The sequence below is a fragment of the Bombyx mandarina genome, chromosome 03 (genome assembly GCF_030267445.1).
Source record: "Bombyx mandarina strain Sakado chromosome 03, ASM3026744v2".
Classification (NCBI taxonomy): domain Eukaryota; kingdom Metazoa; phylum Arthropoda; class Insecta; order Lepidoptera; family Bombycidae; genus Bombyx; species Bombyx mandarina.
Genome location: NC_143210.1, coordinates 8,405,151 through 8,422,912, shown reverse-complemented (window position 1 = coordinate 8,422,912; position 17,762 = coordinate 8,405,151). Strand labels below are relative to the sequence as shown.

Sequence of the window (17,762 nt, the reverse complement as noted above, 5' to 3'; positions counted from 1 at the left end):
ATGCAGAACAAACAATTATTAACAGTGAACAATCAAGAACAAATGATGAACAAACGAATTAAAAGAAAATAAGTAGAAAACAGGAAAGAAAAATTTTTTTGAGGGGCTAACTTCAGTCACCTGTGCAACTCCCATACAAAGGAAAATAACATACAACTAGCGTCATCTTACTCCTGTGGCGACGTCATTTTTGTAACTTTTAGGCATTAATGATCTAATAAACTCACTAGATGGCAGATATGAGTTCTGACTCAATAAAAAATGTAGCGTACTTTGAAGCAGTGCTTCCACTTTTAGGGAATTCTCCCTTTTTTAGGGAAAAATAGCTGATATTTTGGATGATAAAGACAATTTAAAAAATACCAGGATTTAGGATATTTCGGGGTAAAAAGCAAAGCCTATACTAGTAACTGTTGTGAATTTTAAAATAAACGATAATTAAAGTAAAACAATGAACATTTTATTTTATGGAGAGAGAATGACATTAAGTCGAGTTGACAAGTAAAAGAATAAAACAGAGTTGTGTATAAAAACTATAAAGGTTTGATTCAACAGTAACCCTCTAGTAAAGTAAATCATAGATTAAGCCACTGCTTTTTCTTAGGGATTCCCCAGAATCCCAATAAGTATAATCCGCCAAATTTTTATTTACCTATTTTCGTTGATGTCACCAGAACTTACTTGTATTGTAATATACAGGTACTTCATGTACCATGAAAGATTATCATGGTAATTTCATTTACGAAAACCTTGTAATTGTCATTTCACTTTTGCTAGCAGTTCCTTCTTCAAAGACTGAGGTGGAAAGATTATTCAGTGTTCTCAAATTTAAAAACTGACAAAAGAAACAGGCTTTCTAATGAAACCCTGAACGGCTTGCTTCATAGAAAGTTCCCAACTTTGCCAGCAAACAATTGCTCAATTTTAGAACCGAACAGTGTTAGGTTGTGCAGCAAAAGAATATAAAAGCAATGCGTCGACTTCCTTGAAAATTCTAATCCTATAGATCTATGATCTTCTGGGGGCGTTTATATTATATATACCTACATTAAATAATATGCTGTGGTTTATTTTCTGTATTTTATTTACGCTTTCTATATGAGTCGTCTATTATCAAAGGTGGCAATCTGTGCATTTGGACAAAAAAAATTTATTGATATGTCAATACAGATTTATTTGAATATAATCGTCTCCTTCAAAGAATACGGTTCAAAACCTGCATTAAATAAAGGTTAATAGTTAACCTGTTATTTATCTAAGATGTCGTTCCGAAGAGTTTTGTGACTGCCAATGGAATATAAAGTCAATAATTCGTTTTTCTGATTTACCAATCATTGTCCAAAAGTCAGATTGCCGGCTTTGATAATAGTCGACTCATATAAAGGATTTATGAAAGTTGTCTAGGAAATTTTAGGGTAAATTCAAAAGAAACTAGGGTAAAATGTGTTAAAAAAAACGTAAGTGGAAACACTGCTTTGAAGTTTTCAAAATTCCAGGGCCGTAAAACAATCTCAAAAAAAAAAAAAAGTTTTCAAAATGTCGTAACGATTTAATTTTTTAAATCGTTTTTTTTTGGTCTTGGTGTGAGTTATTTTACGTTGTAGTATTAATTTAGAGCAACTTTTAGCTTTATGAGAATATTAGACGATTAGACATTGAGAAACTCTGTTTTGAATTCTCTTTAGACATAACTTGGCTCCAATACTTTTTTCTTCGTTAGCGTTTCGTAAGCCTGTGTAACTATTTTCATTTCTTACAGAATGTTTATTATTAAAAATCAGCATGCCTCGAAGATCGAAAATGAAATGCTATTTCGGATGCCTTGATAACGGTGAGTTGACACTATTTTCCCGGTATATTATTTGCTAACATAATTATTATTCATAATATAATTAAATGAATTAGCACCAACTAATGGTCCTTCCTATTTCTGCTGCCTAGCTATCATATATGTTAAGTTTTGATCAAAACAGTCGGTATTAAGTCTCGTACTATCACACACACACCTCAGATAATAAAATTGTCTCGAGTGGGTGGAAGTATTTATGTTTTGCAACTCAGCGTATTATATGCTTATTGTCAAGTGGGCCCGAACTAGTTTTTTGGAATGATCAATCAGTCATGCTTTCCTGTTTAAATAAAATACAGCACAATTGATCTCACATCCAAAGTTAGATGATGGCATTCACGTTTTGTTTCCTGGTGTTTGATAACTAAGTTACACCAAGTGGCCTGTGACCACGTTCATCCTTCTACCCAATATAAAATAATGTTTTTATTTTTGTAGACAAAGGTTTGATAATGACAAAATTTTATGGAAAAATTATAAGGAGCACTAAAATGTCTGAAACATGAGAATATTGATGCACTATATTTGAACCAGAACGTGTTATGTAATATATTAATTTGTAAGTAAGATTACATTAACACTAAATTTTTCATGGTCGTATTTTTCAATATTTGTTACATACTTAAGATACTTTGTTTCTCCGTTTCAGAAGAGAAACTGATTCAGCAAGGAATGTGAACTCTCAAGGGATCTTAATTTTTTTTAAATATGTTTATAATTGATAAATTAATAATTGAAATAGTTCATAAGAACTAAATTGATGCCAATTTTGTTTTAAAATAGGTTGTTTAGTTCTTATAGTTATAGTATTACGTTTGAATAGTTGTAATTAGTAAGTTAGTAATATATGAAAATACTGATATAAATTTTTGTAAATAACCTTTTGTAAATTCTACGAGAAGATGATTTTAATTAATGATCAAAAGTCAACGGTCTTTAAAAGCATTATTTGCAATTATTTAGATTTACTGTGGAATATATTTGCTAAGTTGTGTTTTCTGTATGAGCAGATATAAATGAAAATGCCCAAACATGATTATGTTTCTTACATTTTCATTATGTGAAATCAATATGCTTGTGACTGAGTATATTAATAATTTATTAAAACTTAAGTGATAGACAGCAACCCCTATGGCACTGCTGAAGTTTATAAGCACTGGTGACCACTTATCACGGGCCGGGTTGCGTGCTCGTCTGCTGTTGAGTGCAATAAAAATTTTCGAAACCCTTTCTATTATTTAGATGTAATATTAGTGTACATTTAATTTGGATTAAAAGATAAATTTACATTTTATGTTTGCATGTGTATGTTTATAATTCATTTGCATGTAACGAACACCAGTTTCTTTTTTAACAAAATGTAAACTAATGGTTTGTAATGAATGTAATTAACTTTAAGATGATTTTCTTTCAATCTGCTGTTTGTTTCATCTAGTATTACCAAAGCTAAAGCATCAGAAACGTCAGAATAGAAATAATTTAGATAGGGAATAAAAGTATAACTAATGTAATCATGTCTAAGATTACTATAAGCGTCATTAAGTACAAACTATCAATATTTAAGAGTACTTTAAATCATCATTACATTTTTTAAACATTTTTTGTTTTTCAAATCATGTAATAAAACGTTTGTGCAGAACAAAATGTCACATGTTATGAACATGATTGTGGGTTAATCGTTTCTTAAATTTCTAAATGTTTATAAGAATGCTAAGAATAATTTAGTATTCACTTTAGTGTGTGTATTATCTCTACAATGCTAGTATAAATGACAATTATTGTATGACGAAGCATAGGTAGTGTTTATAGATGTAATATTTTCATACAAGGTCATGATCTGTCACGATCAACTTTAAGCAAGAACTGCTATAGTTAAGAAACAAATTTATTAAATTTAATTCAAATTGTCTACTATGTTTGTAATGGAAAGCTGACATGTTTATATTTCGCACAAAGACTTAAGTGACATTGAATGATTTGATTATCTAGACTTAATTAACTTTTAGATAACTTTCGATTTAATGTTAATAAGTACTCTAGTAGGATTAATCTAGAGGAGTTATTGTTATTCGAAATTTTATACAATTGTACGTTCATACTATCTTTTAACAGTAAATTGTTTGTAATATAGGGAAATTAAATAGCTTACAGAGAATTACAGCTTTTTATTTAAAAAAACTGTTTTCTCTCTGTATGAAAAGGTCTTATCGATTAGAATGCTGAACACAATCAAACGTTCTTTAATATTTCATAAGTACTACCGGGAATTTCAGCGATTCTAAACGATAAGATTTTTTCATAAAGAGAGTTAATTATAAAAAATATTAAAATTACTAAAAAAGCCACCTGGTGGGGGGTAGGGAGATTAATAATCGACAGCAGCGACGCCTGCTGTCCTGGGCTCTAACTAAAGCAAAAATAAAAATGAGAGTTGCGCATCTATCTCAAATATATTAAGTGTATAATCTATGATATTAGTTGAGGTTGCAAGAAGTAAGCAGGATAATGAGCTCTAATGCATAGATTATACACTTAATAATGCATTAAAAAACAAAGCGAAAAATATATACCAACACCATTTTTAACATATAATATTATACAATACACATCCCATACATTTGAAATTTTAACCCACAAAACTTATCTTACAGATATTTTTTTTAAAATGCCTCGGAGATATAATTCTTTTGATAGGTTTGATAGGCCACGACCACCGAAATCGGGTCTAAGAGGCAAAGAAATTGGAATGTATTATAAAGCTTTAAGTATTGAAAAAGGAAAGAAAAATAAGAAAAACAATGTGGTAAGGGAATTATGAGATTAATTGATAAAGTATTTGACTGTTGTAAATATTAAAAATTAATTAAAAAAATCACCCTCTAATAATAAGCCGAACTAAAGAAACCTGTTCATAGGCAGGATATTAGGCCAAAGTAATAAAATTAATATTTTGTAATTGATACAGTTGCAAATTATCAAGTTGAAAGGATTTCTTGAATTTTATGAAAATATCATTATATGAATATATTTGCTTGAAAGTGCTATTTAAAGTTAAATAATAGTTTAAATACTATCCTTTATTCAACAATTTATTTTTCTTATAAAACCAACCCTGCAAAAAATATTATTGTGAACAAATTTAATTATGTGTATGTTTTGACCCAGTAGATAAATTCTATTAATTAAATTAATTCTTATTTAAACATTAAGCATATATGCCAAATTTTTTTTTGGAGTGGCATTGACATACACTGAACTGCGAAACATTAGATGTGATATTTAGTAGTCCAATGTATGTGATAGCAAGTTCGCAAAGCTCTTAAACATGATCATATAATTGCCAGATTTGCGGAAATTGGAACAGTAATTTTATAATTCACATAAAAGCAGTTTTTAACATTATTTTATTTTAAACTTTTGCTGGTGTCTGTTTGTGGATTAGAGATTCCAAGTCTGTCAAGGTTCATATATGAACTTTATTTAATTAAACTTTTATCTTTTTGAGTATCAGTTGGTTAATTTCAGATACGCTTCAAAATTCCACCAAGCATTGTCTCATCACTGTATAGTAATTTAGCATCAATAGAAAAGCTTGCTAAAGGACTGAACATTTGCATAAAACCAATAGAAAAATTGACTATTGCAGAAACACAAAAAGGTACAATAGGCTTAAAACCTGAACTGTCATTACATGAAGCCAAGTACATGAACACGACTGCAGCTGAAAACAAAAACAGTGTTAAGGCAAGTGATAATGAAAATCTATGTAAAGCAAAAACACCACTAACTGATTTTAAAAAGCTAGAAGATATTTCAATGATATCTGAAGATGCTGAATTATGTTTACCAAGCGGTGTTGACAACAAATCAAATGGTATACCTGTTTTTGGAAGTATCCAAAAAGAAATAGATGATACTGCAATATGTTCACCAGAAAAAAAAAACAAAATTTTGGAAACTGATAACGATGTTTTAATGACCCCAGGGTCATCTAAGGATTTTATTTCAGTAAAGGATGAAACTGTGGAAATCAAATTAGAGAACCGTTTTTTATCACTTAGAAGTTCAGTTAACTATAAATATGGCTACGAAGACATCATAACTGGGACGTTTGATGAAAAATTAGATGAATGCTTGGCAAGAGGAATCAACATTAATATTAAGAATGAAGTAAATAATGATCTCAGTTTTGCCATGATAGAAGAATACAATAATATGTTGAGCAAAGATGGTTATAAATTGCACATGAAATTTCGTGACAAGTTACCTACATACCAAAAATATGAAGAGCTCTTAAACATAATCAACAATAATCAAGTTTTGGTCATAAGTGGAGAAACAGGATGTGGCAAATCGACACAGGTATAAAAATTGTAACCCATAGTAAAACAAGTTTTTCCAAACTGATCAAAGTTGACATATGTGTCACTTACGATTCTTGCATTGCAAAACTCATGGGAAATAAGAGAATATTGACAGTAACACTAATAGTTGACAATAAGAACATTAAAATGTGGAAAAAAAAATGTCTAAAAATTTAAACAGATTTAAACTTAACTAAATTTAAATGAAACTAAAAATTATGTCACATCTACACTTATTATCTACGCTACAGAAAATCATTTTAAAATCATAATTTGTAAAATACTAACAACATCTTGACGTTTTCAGGTACCTCAAATAATTCTAGATGATGCCATTATTAACAAAAGAGGTGCAAATGTGAAGATTCTAGTAACTCAACCAAGGAGAATCGCAGCTTCATCATTAGCTATGAGAGTGGCTGAAGAGAGAAATGAGAAACTGGGGAATAGTGTGGGATATGCTGTTAGATTGGAGAAGTGAGAATACATCACTATTCTATATCAAGCCCTTATTTGTGGTGTATTATTTAGGCATTTTTCATATAGCTAATGCTGGATTAATTAGTAACAGAATTCAATGGTATTCTTGGTTATGAATAAGTTTTTGATCGATCATTTGAATAGGTTGGCAAAACTCAGTTGGGCTTAGGCTTATTTGCTTTATTGAGTTTTTTTATTTTTATTGTTTAGTTGGGTGGCCGAGCTCACAGCCCACCTGGTGTTAAGTGATTACTGGCCCATAGACATCCACAGCGTAAATGCGACACCCATCTTGAGATATAAGTTCTAAGGTCGCAAGTATAGTTACAACGGCTGCCCCACCCATCAAACCGAAACGCATTACTGCTGCACGGCAGATATAGACAAGGTGGTGGTACCCACCCGCGCGGACTCACAAGAAGTCCTACCACCAGTAAAAGGTCCTAACAACAGTAAAATTATTTATGGTAATCTCCTGTTATATATGTCATTTGATTATTTCCGCTCTAGGCAGGTAAAATAGTAATAAAAATAGTCTAGAAATATATTTTTGTTTAGATGGGTGAATGATTTCAAGACCCCTCTGCTGTAAAGTGGTACCGGAGCCCATACTATTACAACAGGAATGTCGCCACCCACCTCGAGACATGAGTTCTAAGTCTCTAAGATGAAATCGTCTGTACTGTATAAAAGTTTTCTCATCTTACAAACCGGAACCCAGGACTTTGCCCCAGAAGTAGACAGGATGGTGGTACCTAACTGTGAAGGCTCACAATACGCCCTATTATCGGTATCAGACGGTTCAGTACTATTTTAGGTCTACATCACACAGTCCAAGTTGGAACACAGATCATAACGGGACAAAACTTAAAGCAATTTGTGATAATAAAAAAGATTCAATTTTTTTTTTTTGTATACTTGGGTGGATGGGCTCTCGGCCCCCCAGCCGAAGTGGTTACTGGAGCCCATAGACATCTACAATGTAAATGCCACCACCCACCTTCAGATTTGATTTCTCAGTCTCAGTCAGGTCTCAGTATAGCTACCACGGCTGCCCCACCCTTCAAACCGAAACGTTCCTACCCGTGCGGAATCACAAGAGGTTCTACCACCAATAATTTTTTTTTTTTTTTATTGCCCTTGTAGGCAGACGAGCATACGGCCCACCTGATGGTGAGTGGTTACCGTCGCCCATGGACTTCAGCAATGCCAGGGGCAGAGCCAAGCCGCTGCCTACATAATTGCGCAAATCATAATTTTGCGGGTTTGATTTTTATTACACGATGTTCTTCCTTGATCGTGGAAGTTAATCGTGAACGTCAAGTACGTATTTCGTTAGAAAAATTGGTACCCGCCTGCGGGATTCGAATTTCGAACATCGTTGCGTCGATAGATACGAATGCACCGGACGTCTTATCCTTTAGGCCATGACTATAGGTTATATTTTGAAGTACGTCCCCATAAATTCACCTATTTATTCTTTCATGTCCAAATAAGTCATTTTTTTTAAACTTCCAGGGTTGATCCAAGGCCTCTAGGAAGCATTATGTTTTGTACCACAGGTATACTACTGACTGAACTTGAAGTTAATCAAAGTTTGTCTAACTATAGCCATATTATCCTCGATGAAGTGCATGAAAGGGACACACATATCGACTTGTCTATGTGTATGCTAAAAAAGGTTGTTTTAGATTTGGCAATTATATTACGGTAACAACATAAAACAATTTGTGAATTAATAATGCGTATATTTTAGGTACTGAATAAGCGAAAAGACTTGAAACTAATACTTATGAGTGCCACAATAAATGCTGAACATCTCACTTCCTACTTTGGTGACTGTCAAAGAATCCACATTGAAGGTATAGCATATCCTGTCCAAGATGTTTATTTAGAAGAGATATTGAAAATGACTGGATATAAGTTGCCACCCGCTGAAAACAAAAGAGCTGATAAGAGAAAGACTTGGCAAAATCACACGAAAAAGGCTAAAGCTATGGCAGCCTCTGAAATGGAAAAAGACATACAATATAAAGCAGAAATTGGTGAGTACCGGTGTCACTTGTACATTTCATAGAGTAGACTAATTTTGATTAAATTAGATGGGCAAATGCTGCAATGACCAATCAGAATAAAAAAATTCAGTAAGATTCTGGGGGGTAGCAGTAACTATACTACCTATTAACAGATTTTTTTCCAAAGGGTTTAATGCCTCATTCATCTAGTAAATTCTAGTACTATTTTCTAATTCCTTGTAGGCTTTCGCTTGTAAACCTATATTAGACTATATTAGAATCCTATATGTAATAAATTGCAATATTTAATTTTATACAGGACCATGGCTAGAAACCATAAGAAGCAAAATCGGTTGGGATGTATGTACTACATTACTAGATGCAAGGATCGAAGATATTAATATTGATTTAATTGTAGAAGTTCTTAAATTAATTAGCAGTAAAGAACCCGGCGCCGTCCTGGTGTTTTTACCAGGAATCGGTGATATAACCAAGCTCATGTCCGTGATGGATCAGAGTTGCGAATTTCCGAAATCGAAATACGACGTATATCCTCTACATTCGCGACTACCTTCTTTGGAACAACACAAGATTTTCCAAAGACCACCGACCGGTATCCGAAAAATCATAATAGCCACGAATATAGCTGAAACATCAATTACTATCGATGATATTGTATACGTAATTGATTGCGGTAAGATTAAATACAGCGGACTAAGCATAGCGGACAACATCTCGACTTTGAAGACTGAGTGGATATCTCAGGCCAATTTGCGACAAAGGTATGATGATTAGTTTAAGTTTAAAAACTAATATAGTTTTTATCTAATTCCACAGCTTCCAACTACTAACAGAAATACTATTTTAATGACTCATTAAAATAGAAACGGAAATTAAACAATTTGATCATGAAGATTTTAGAAACTGTTTTTTTTTTTTTTCGATTATAAAGGCGGGAAATTCTTTCCGAAATTGAATAAACCAAAATATACTTAGGGACAGATTTGTTTGAAATGCAATCATAGATAGATTCATTTAACCCTTTTATCGTTTTTAGAGTCATGTGGAATGGCAAAATTTCTCTAATTTTTCTTTGCATGTTTACTTTTAGCTAAACAAATATTGAAAATAAATCTCGGCATATTATTTTGAAATTGTTCAACAGTTGGACATAACATATGCTTGTATAGATATTTATCGTAGATATAGATATAGTGAGAAAAGATTTTCCTTCGCAATTTTTTGGAAATTTCGTATTTATCGTGCTCTCTCAAATAGCTTCAGAACCATAATAAAATAATAATTTAATAAATAATAATAATTTCTCACTACATCTATACTAATATTATAAAGAGGAAAGATTTGTTTGTTTGTTTGTTTCGAATAGGCTCCGAAACTACTGGACCGATTTGAAAAATTCCTTTTCCATTAGAAGCCGACATTGTCCCTGATGAACATAGGCTACTTTTTTATTAATTTTTTTTTTTTTTTTTGGTTTCATGTGTGTTTTAATGTTTCCGAAGCGAAGCGAGGGTGGGTCGCTAGTCTATATATACTCGTGGTATCTTTGTGTGCTATATTTTGGCCATTCACAATAAATAAATAAATATTTACTAACAATCACGCCACGTTAACTGGTCCCGTGCTAAGTTCGTAAAGAACTTGTGTTTCAGGTACCAGATGACTGAAATAAATGTACGATTTTTATTATACACATACGTATATTTAATATGCATCCATAACCCTGGAAAAGACATTTCTATATTTATCTATACAAATATCTTCCCTTGGCGGGATTCGAACCCGCGACCCCCTTGTGTAGTGACCATGTCACTTACCACTACACTCACGTCATTTCGGATCCTCCCGATCCACTAACGGTGCTTCTAGGTAGTTCAAGCACCGGTCACCGTTCTCGTCGAACCCGTCGCTTGCGACGAACGGCTCGACGAGCAAATTAACCCTCAGACACACTGAGTTTCTCGCCGGATCTTCTCAATGGGTCGCGTTTCCGATCTGGTAGTAGATTCTGCGAAGCACGGATCTTGCTAGGGTTCGTGTTAGCAACGTCGTCAGGTTTGAGCCCCGTGAGCTCACCTACTAGTTAAGGTTACGCTGGAATAGCCTCTCAAGGCTACCAACTTAGATAGGAAAAAAAAAACCACTACACCAGACGGCCGTTAAATCAATCAATCAATCATCAATCTTATCGACAATCCATCCTATTTACGCATTTCGCGTACCCTTACCAATAGATTTACAATATCGCAGACGAGGCCGCGCCGGGCGATGCCAACCCGGCGTCTGTTATCACTTAGTGACATCGTTCAGAGCTGGGAAACTCGAACCGAGCCTAAAGCCTGAGATGCAGAGGAGCGACCTTCTCGAGCCCGTGCTTGCCATAAAACGGCTTCGACTCGGTAAAGCTGCTGATGCTTTAAAGGATATGGCGGCTCCACCGGCAGAAGAAACTATTAAAGCTGCCGTTAAACATTTACAACAGTAAGTTCACTACTAGCTATTGAAGCCAGAAGCTAATTCCACTTAGTAAATAATCGGCAATTAGGTTGGCCGTCCCAAATCAAGTGTGCCAGCATTTAGCAAAATGGTGGTGGTAGGACAAAATTTACTGGTGGTAGGAGCTCTTGTGAGTTCGCGCGGGTAGGTACCACCGCCCTGCCTATTTCTGCCGTGAAGCAGTAATGCGTTTCGGTTTGAAGGGTGGGGCAGCCGTTGTTACTAAACTTGAGACTAGAACTTACATCTAAAGGTGGGTGGCGCATTTACGTTGTAGATGTCTATGGGCGCCAGTAACCATTTAACATGAGGTGGGCTGTGAGCTCGTCCACCCATCTAAGCAATAAAAAATAAACAAATAAAATGCCTGTTTTCTTAGTTAATTTTCATAAGTCAGTAGTAAAAAATAGTGGTTAAAACGTATTATTTTTATTGGCAATAGCATCGGGATTGTTATTCAGTTTTTTACTGCATTCGTTGCCCAGACACGTTCAGTGGTCTCCGAAGCCCATACATAATAAACGTGAACGCAACGCCACGCAACTTGATACATAAGACAAATCAAACAAAGTTTCGATTGTGTAGCGTAATAGCTAGTCATCAAACTGGAAAGCATGACTGCTTTGTGGCAGTCGTAAGCAAGTTGATGGAGTCTACCCATGAATGCCTGACGAAAAGTCTTACCTCCAACAAATGAACAATTTTTAGCTTATTATAATTAATTTTAATTTCTTGTTAAGTAAAAAAAATTAAACCTGCCTCTGCGAGATACAAATCTTGGTATAATCAAATCGTTCGCTACGGGTACACTTGGCGTTTTATCGTTTAGGTCACAATTAATTTTTAACTTTGCAATACCAATTGTCAACAAATCTAAGATATAAATTATAGATAAAAAATAAAAAATAATTGTTGTTCGTTAAAACTCGCTAAAACTCGAGAACGGCTGGACCGATTTGGCTAATTTGGTCTTGAATTATTTGTGGAAGTCCAGAGAAGCTTTAAAAGGTAGATAAATATGAAAATGCTCAGAATTAAATAAAAATAACAATTTTGTTTTCCCTTTGATGTGTCGTCCCCCGTCGGACGAATTCCTTTTGTTTGTTTTAATTTTATTTTATACAAAAGATTAGGTCTTTTATTTATCGATTGAGGCACTACGAAGTCTGCCGGGTCGGCTAGTTATAGATAAAAAATAGATCCCCCCTAAAAATTTACTCGTAATTTTTAGATGTGGAGCCCTCAATGAATCAGAAATCTTAACACCTCTTGGTTGGCATTTGGCACGTCTACCAGTTCACCCTGCCGCTGGTAAATTATTGCTGTTGGGGGCGCTGTTCGGTTGCTTGGACCGAGCCGCCAGCGTTGCCGCCGTTTGGGGCTTCAAAGACCCTTTTCAGTTAGTCATTGGTAAGTCGGGTTAAAGAAGTGATGTTTACTTGTAGTGCCGTCTTCGCGGTAAAACTTGAATGTGACATTTTACAACGCCAATCGGTCTCCACGTTCGGATTCATAAAATAACAGAGCGAAGCAACATCGCATGCACATCATATGCAACATGCAACCAAATCTAAAGGACTCAAACATAACCGAATTCGACGATGGCTGGTGAAGTTCAATTATATTAATAAAAAAGGGCCTAGTGAATCTAGAAAAGTGCACGCGTTCAGAAACTCCGTGTGGCAGTCCCAAGTGCATATGTGCAATTACTCATTTATTGAATCCTAGACGTACATCGGCGACCTAGGATACCTTGTTGGGCAAGCTCCGTATATATACATCTACGACCAGGGATCGTTGGTTTGTCCAGACCCAGTGTGTGTGTGTCGCGAAGATAACCGACTGAAACAGAACTACCGAGCCGAGAACCAACGTTTCACATACACTTGAGGACATCGGGATCACAATGATTTCCAATTAATAATTGCTTAGACCATTATCGAAGGATTTAACCAAATATATTCTTGTTCACAGGAAAAGAAAAACAAATGGACCTAGCAAAAAAGGAATTAGCCCTAGGTGAGCCAAGTGACCACGTTGCGATATCCGAGGCAATTATACAATGGGAACAATGCCCCAGGCAACATCGTAATAATTTCGCATACAAAAACTTCCTTTCCATGAATACTCTGAAATTACTCTCTGAAATGAAGCATCAGTTGGCGGACAATTTGAGGCAGATGGGCTTTTTGAACACTGGCAACATTAAATCAGCTTGGGAAAATAGAAACGCTAATAATCTAAGCCTTTTTAAAGCTATAGTCGCTGCAGCGCTGTACCCCAATATTGGTTCTGTGAGGTAAGTTACATATGAAACACAATTAACTACTAGTGAAATTTTTGCTTTTGTTTTATGTTGCTATTTCTGTCGCTAAGTAATCATGCATTCTGGTAAAAAAATATGCTGTAGATAGCCAGACTTGCTCACGATCCCACCCTGTGTCAAGTGGTTTCTGGAATCAAGAAACAACAAAATATTAAGACGGCTTGGAGACATTACGTTGATGATTCAATTGCCCTATATTGTCAGCTGCTTTACCTTACAAACAAGGGAAAAAATATCATGATAAAAAAACTTCTTCAGCTATTTGAATCCGGTAAACATAATTGAAGTTCAATAAAAAACATCGAATTGTTGATGCTAATACCAAATAAATCGGACCTTAAATTACAAAGATAAATGTCGCATATTAAATAGCCAAAAAGCCTTTCAATCCTTGATATCATATTTATTAAGATAACTAGTCAAAATGCATACCTAATTATTTTAATAATAATAAAAATACAAGTTAATTCCTAATAATTTAAGATTTGCGTAAATCTAATAAAAAAACTGCATCAGTTACATACATAATTTCTTAATCAAATATCAATTTCAGATGGACGAATCTTCATAACCGAAATCCACGTAAGACTCCCCGCATCAAGGTTTGGACTCCGGAAGACGGCTCGATCGCGCTGCACCCCAGCAGCGTCATGGCGAACAAACACAACGGCGGCCTCAACGCTCAGCCGATGTGTGCGAGCCCGGGCGCTAACTGGCTGGTGTACTGGTTGAAGCGGCGCTCGACCGATTTGTTCTTGTTTGACGTCACTCTGGTCTATTCTCTGCCTCTGTTGTTTTTCGGTGAACTTCACGTGTCTCCAGGTAAACCACAACTCGGATTAAATGATAATAATAACAATAATAAATAATAAGACGCAACGGATTCCCAAGTGTTAAAAAAAATTTATCCACAAAACCACAATTCATTTTTTTTTTAAATAGTTTTGTGGTTGGTAACTAAGACCTTTAGGTTAAGTTTAGTTTTAATTTTAATGTAAAGTTTTTTTATATGAAAAATGATATTATTGAATGAAATGAGATGAGATGAAATATAATCTCACAAAAATGGTGTTCATTTACTGAGACTTTTTCAGTGGACTTTTTGGAGGATCCCAAGAAGTTACGTTCAGCGGCTGTTTAATTTTTTCACATTTGTGCACTTTCACAGCCACTGACACATTTACACACATTCACTGACATAGTTTCATTGCTTAAACTTATTCTTTAGGCTTATTCTTAGGCTTATTCTTTAGGCAACGACGACTTCGAATGAAGTTAAGTGGCGTTCACGTTACGATTTCTAAGGGAATGCTCTTTAAGCAGACAAACCGTGAAGTTATCTTTCCACATATGTAAAGCAAAAATTAACATCATAAAAATATCTTCTAATTTTATTAGCAGCTGAAGACCCAGATGATTGTATCATATCGATAGAAAAGATATCTGTTTGTTGCAAGAAGGAAACTACACAATTGCTGTTTGAAATGCGGTCGTTATTAGACCACGTTCTAGCCGACAAGATCATGGCGTCTTCCGAACACTCCGTAAAAAATAATGCCTTTGAAGAACAGGTTCTGAAGTAAGTCCTTACACTGATTTTAATTCGTGTAAATCGGTACTTCATGTAATAGATGCGTGTCTATATATTGACTATATCGATAAGAAAATTATTGCTTAGATGGCCCATATCTACAACGTAAATGCGCCACCCACTTTGAGATATAAGTTCTTACCCTTAGGTCCCGTTACAGGTACAACGGCTGCCCCACCCTTCAAACCGAAACGCATTACTGCTTCACGGCAGCAATAGGCAGAGTGGTGGTACCCACCCGCGCGGACTCACAAGAAGTCCTACCACCAGTAAAAATTAGTTTAGTTGACACTATTATTATGACTATATTATGACTTATTCAAAAACCAATTTAATTGAAATTGTTACAAGGTCAACAGAAATTAGATATTTTTAAAATGAAAATTAAATGTATAATACATATATGTATAAGGTTTCTAAGTTACTGTAAGACACAAATAAACGATATCTACAATACCTACAAATAATACGAATTATTGAGTATTTTTAATCAAATGTTTTTATTATTTTCAGTGCAGTGATAAAGCTTATTACAGCAGAGGACGAGGGCGCTGAATATTTGAACAGCGACGACGACAATTCCGAATCTGATCATTCAGAATACGAAACGAACAGGAGGTGGTACCGTTAAGCTCTCTCGGTCATTGTACACCAGCCTAACGTTTGTCGCTTCCCTCACGTGGACTACACTACATATGGGCGTGAGCGAAAATGCGAGCTCATCATTAACATGAAAAGTAGTTTAAAAACGATTTCCACGTCGATTTTCGTTAAAATCGATTTTTATGGCGTATGTAGGTAAAGGAAGCACTTGGTGGTAGTCAGTACCTTGCGATGCCATCCATGATCGAACACTGAAGGAACGTCACATGTGGTTGCGAACCTCAGCAGTGAGGGAACGACATAGAAGAAAGGCAGACAAACATACGGCTTATCTTTTTTTTTATTGCTTAGATGAGTGAACGAGCTCACAGCCCACCTGGTGTTAAGTGGTTACTGGAACCCATAGACATCTACAACGTAAATGCGCCACCCACCTTGAGATATAAGCTCTAAGGTCTCAATATAGTTACAACGGCTGCCCCACCCTTCAAACCGAAACGCATTATGGCTTCACGGCAGAAATAGGCAGGGCGGTGGTACCTACCCGTGCGGACTCACAAGAGGTCCTAGTCCTCCAGTATCTGGTGGTGAGTGGTTACCGTCGCTCGTGAACATCAGTAATGCCAGGAGCTCAGCCAAGGGATATCTACCGCAGAGTACTCTTTGCAAGCCTCCTTTGAAGAAGGACGCGTCATAGCGCTCGGTTCGACGAGTTTGACATAAAAACGTAACAGACACTTTCGTATAATATCAGTATCGTAATATCGTATAATTTCAGTATGAAGTTAATATTAATTCTAATGTAGATTATAGTAAGGTAATATAATAGCAAGGCTCGTGTGATTTGTTTTATTATTTCTTTCGGTTTTTTTTTGTAGATTGCCTATAGGGACATAATATTACATTTTGTTAGTAATAGTAATAGAAGGTGCAATGTTTATTAATAATCCTAGTTGTCGGCAAAGAATAAAGTACATTAATATGGTTTTCCATTATCACGAATTCAGTTTTTATTTTACAAGTAAAAATTGCAAGTGTCTTGGTTATATTATTTGTGCCTCGCCGAATTGGATACCATTAAATAGATGTGATTTTAAGAAAAATATAATGTAAAAACGGTTTTCGTTCATCTTGCTATTTGTTTTTCTGTTCCGCAAAATAAATGAATCTTAAGGAAGATTTTTTTACATTTTGGAGTTTATTACAAAAAGGGAAAAACGCGACCCGTTCCCGATCACCTTCTTCAGCCAATAAATACCCTGAGCCGGGAATATCTAGCTCCTCCCGGATGCCTACATGACATTTCGCCCACACATCGGTAAAAAATGTTCCTTCGAAATCAGATGACAGGTGTCTTAAAACTTTCATATGACCTATACCAGTGCCTGCACCCACATAGAGGCTCTTCAGTCCTTTCAATACGGTTTTACAGGAAAGCCCCCGTTGCGCCGTAGCGCTTTAGAAATGTCGACCTTCTAGATGATCTAAATTTAAAATCGATACGTAAGTATCTTAAAGTAGCGTCGAAACACTACTTCGACAAAGCGGCGCGACACGATAACCTCTTACCGTGGTCGTCGCTAATTACTTGTCCGACCCAAGCGATGAGGTGACGCAAAGCCGCCGACGTCCGAAACATGTCTCGTCGGATCCACTCTTGGTCATCACTTTTAGCTCCTCGAGCATCAGTTATCGTCCTTCCTCGTTAAACTCTTCAATTACGACGAACAGTGTGCTTAGTGCGAGTTTTTTAACGTTCTCGATAGCGTAAAAGTTAGCTCATATTTGTATGGAATGGGATCGTTTACGTACGTTTGCCGCTAGGGGCGCTGTTCTAACTGCATACAAAATTGGGTTAACTTTTACGCTATTGAGAACGTTAAGAAACTCGCACTAAGCACACAATTTAGCAAGCGATATAACCCACAGACACAACCCGCTGAGTTTCTCGCCGATATTCTCAGTGGATCACGATTCTGATCTGGTGGTAGAATCTGCGAAGCACTGCTTTTGCTGG

The 17,762-nt window shown here is 35.4% G+C and overlaps 1 protein-coding gene and 1 long non-coding RNA gene across 3 annotated transcripts; both read left to right on the top strand.

Moving 5' to 3' along the window:
• On the top strand, positions 1–4,004 carry LOC149503291 (uncharacterized). The gene is made up of 3 exons (XR_016325232.1): positions 1–1,831; positions 2,288–2,408; positions 2,499–4,004. It is a non-coding gene; the product is annotated as an uncharacterized LOC149503291 (long non-coding RNA).
• A 304-nt stretch (positions 4,005–4,308) lies between these two features.
• Rhau (ATP-dependent RNA helicase Rhau) lies at positions 4,309–16,922 on the top strand. 2 transcript variants are annotated; one of them, XM_089737580.1, is made up of 12 exons: positions 4,309–4,652; positions 5,375–6,211; positions 6,521–6,690; positions 8,212–8,374; positions 8,450–8,738; positions 9,028–9,490; positions 10,980–11,210; positions 12,457–12,635; positions 13,200–13,524; positions 14,105–14,373; positions 14,953–15,130; positions 15,656–16,922. In XM_089737580.1, the coding sequence occupies exons 1-12, from the start codon at positions 4,515–4,517 to the stop codon at positions 15,771–15,773; spliced, it is 3,360 nt and encodes a 1,119-aa protein (XP_089593706.1). In that variant the 5' UTR covers positions 4,309–4,514; the 3' UTR covers positions 15,774–16,922. The 2 variants fall into 2 exon arrangements, with proteins under 2 accessions (XP_089593706.1, XP_028042284.2); XM_028186483.2 differs by having other exon boundaries at positions 14,950–15,130.
• Positions 16,923–17,762: the final 840 nt, after the last annotated feature.